Here is a 3,215-nt window from a genome sequence, read left to right on the forward strand (position 1 = left end):
AACCTTCCCTTGATGTCCATGATGGAAAGAAAATGGTATTACTGGAATTTTGTGTTTATTTCTTAAAAAGACAAAACAGTTGCAGAATATGAACATTTATGCACAGACAGAGAGGGAAATCACTGGAACACAACTGTGTCCAACATTGCTGCGAGGCACTGCACAATATTGGATGTCATAAGAACATCCACATGCTCTTCCAAATGCCGTTTGGGATCCTACAAAGAGAAAGAGAATAGCAGGTCCATGAAGTCCTGTAAACTTTATGAGACTGCAAAAGGTCAGATATTTTGAACTGCTGCTACTGACGAGTATTTGCCAGGTCACCTACAGTAAATACAGTAACAAACCACCAACAATATAAATATTAAACAAGAAGAAACTAGTAACCTGTTTTCCGACATTCTTAATGGCAAGTTGCTCAGGAGTCATTTTGTCCTCTTCCTCTACAGCCTGAGGGACAAAAACAAAAAAAGGTAAAATATTATATTTCACAAAAACATGTCATAGGGTACAATTGTTAAAAAAATATTTCCTACAGAAAAGCTGCACGTCAGTTCCACACTTAAATTGTGAGACTTGAGAGCAAGAATCCCTTGTCATTGTACTTTTTCTTACCTTATTGTAGTTTTTAGCCAGTTCGAGCATCTCCTTGACGATGGTCTCATTCAGTTTGCAGTGTTCACTGTAATCCTGCAGGGTCAGACCCTCCATCCAGCTTTTCTTGTGGAGGTTCAGCAACATCTGAACACAAACACACACTATGACTGTCTAGTTACAACAAATGAAGAACGAAAAGCATGTTTAAACATTTTCTACAAGTTCAAACCTTCTGTTCCAATTCATTCTTCCTGTAGTTAATGGTAATGGAGTAATAATGTCTGTTGAGCCCATGAATCAAAGCCTGCAAAAAAGAAACAACCCGTAATAAACAATAGTAAGAATATATATAATAAATATTTAACTTATTTTTAAAAAATATTTATCGTAGAGAGACATATAGAAAATGAACCTGAATAGAGGGCTTGTTGAGGTGTCCCAGGTTAGAAGTGGTTTGACGTGGCTCGTGACCCAGTACCATCATATTGGCATTTATTAGCCTGAAAGCATCAATCACAACCTGGAGAGAAAAAATAAAAAGTGCCGTTCACGTCACTGTAGCTAATTAATGGCTTATAAACATGTTTTGTTTTGTTTTTAAGTTTTAGTTTTAATGCATTATGGGAGCTACAAAGCAACCACACTCTGTTTCTAGAGAGTGAGAGGACACCAGTAAATAAAATTTGATGTAATCCAAAGGAATAAAAGATAGAGAGAGACACACATTTACAGTAAGAGCACAGGCTTTGCAACAATAGCTAATGCTTTGTGCTGTCACATCACATATGCGATGACAGCAAACCTGAGCTCACATACAGGTCAGGCCTGCCCACACAAACACTGTGTAGAGCATATACACACATACACATAATGGAGGAGAAGTGACAGACAGTTTAGGGTGGTGATGATATAAACCCCTTCTCCACCATAGGGCAGAGTGGTTCTAGTTGTAAAACCATGCCATTCTGGGCCAGTTTTTTCTGCGGTGGTTCTATGAATTCAGGATTAGACTGTATGTTACTTTAGAGACAGCTTGATACTGTAAACATTGGAGCAAGTGTACCATTGAGGATGATCATATCATATACACTACTGTGCAAAGTCTTACGCCATTAGAATGTCACCAACAAAAAATGGTTTTAAGTAGGAATGCACCGAAATTATCGGCCGAAAAAGCCATTTTCAGTTTTCGGCCAAAAATAGGCTATATGGCACACCGCACCGCCCAGCAGTGTTCAGCACACCGGTTTCTCTCCCTATAGCCGGATTTTTGATGGAGTTCTTGCTTTGGACAAAAGAGTGTTAAGTAGGGGAGGGATTGTGTAGAAAGTATCGATCACACACACACATACACGAAGTAACGCCTCCTGAACCCTGGGGACTCGTTAGATCCTGACTGAAGCAAATGGTGTAAAATCCTGCAGTGTCCCGCATCTGTGCTGAGGGGGACGTTCCCTCTGTCAGGATGTGCGGTGTGAGTGTGTGATCCTCACATGGTGTATTATCATCAGGCACAGGAGAAAGATAGAGAGACCATGTAGTGCTGAAACCATGAAGAACTCACAACACTCTTTAAACCATGTAAACTCGCACCATGTTCACAGAGACGCTGGAGATGTGGGATATGAATATTTTAAAATGGAAAACAAACAAGCGCAAGGCAATGCAATGAAACCTTCCAGGTCAAATGCTTCAACTAAAGTTAAAGTTCAGCTAAAAGTTTAATTGCCTGTCCCCATCCCTGACTCAAATATATAAAGTAAAGATATATTAAGTAAATTATATTATTTGTCAATGACTCTCCATGCTAATAAATAAATATGTATGCATGGCTGCATTATTTTTGTGGAAAAACACAGAAAGAAATAGGATTATTTTTGAAATATTATTACAATTTAAAACATCCGTTTACTATCTTAATATACTTTAGAATGCATGTTTTTCCTGTGAAGCAAACAATCCACTATGGGTGGCAAGGCACTGTCAAAAGATTTCTGGGATAAAGTTGTGGACAGGCACAAGTCAGGAGATGGATACAAAAAAATGCAAAGGCTTTATCAATGCCTAAAAGCACAGTGAAGTCTATTATTAAGAAGTGGAAAGTATTTGGTACAACACAGACCCTCCCTGGATCAGGACGTCACTCAAAACTGGATGAAAGAGTCAGGAGGAAACTGGTCAGAGACCAAGAGGCCTACAGCAACTCTGAAGCAGTTGCAGGAATTTATGACAAAGAGTGGTCATTATGTGCATGTGACAACAATATCACAAATTCTCCACAAATGTGGCTTGTATGGGAGGGTTGCAAGAAAAAAGCCACTCCTCGAGAAACACAAAACACACCTTGAAGATTCTGAGGCAGATGAGACTAAAATTTAATTATTTGGCCTCAACACCAAATGCATACATAAATACATACATACATATATACATATATACAGTGGGTATAGAAAATAATCACCCCTATAAAATAATCACATTTTGTTGCAAATCAGGAGATGGATACAAAAAAATAAAATAAAATCAAGGCTTTATAAATGCCTAAAAGCACAGTGAAGTCTATTATTAAGAAGTGGAAAGTATTTGGTACAACACAGACCCTCCCTGGATCAGGA

General features: G+C 38.4%; 1 protein-coding gene across 1 annotated transcript in view; it reads right to left on the reverse strand.

Annotated features, from left to right (window-relative positions):
* Positions 1-38: 38 nt before the first annotated feature.
* The window catches only part of LOC107716971 (26S proteasome non-ATPase regulatory subunit 14-like), a 60,465-nt gene continuing 57,288 nt past the window's right edge, over positions 39-3,215 (reverse strand). The window contains exons 3-7 of the mRNA XM_016523615.1: positions 1,013-1,149; positions 830-904; positions 619-744; positions 391-453; positions 39-218 (exon numbers count right to left, since the gene is read on the reverse strand). Of these exons, the coding sequence (XP_016379101.1) occupies positions 120-218; positions 391-453; positions 619-744; positions 830-904; positions 1,013-1,149 (500 nt within the window). The 3' untranslated portion in view covers positions 39-119. The remainder of the gene's footprint in view (positions 219-390; positions 454-618; positions 745-829; positions 905-1,012; positions 1,150-3,215) is intronic.

Source organism: Sinocyclocheilus rhinocerous, unplaced genomic scaffold (assembly GCF_001515625.1).
Source record: "Sinocyclocheilus rhinocerous isolate Xijiao unplaced genomic scaffold, SAMN03320098_v1.1 scaffold3497, whole genome shotgun sequence".
Lineage (NCBI taxonomy): Eukaryota > Metazoa > Chordata > Actinopteri > Cypriniformes > Cyprinidae > Sinocyclocheilus > Sinocyclocheilus rhinocerous.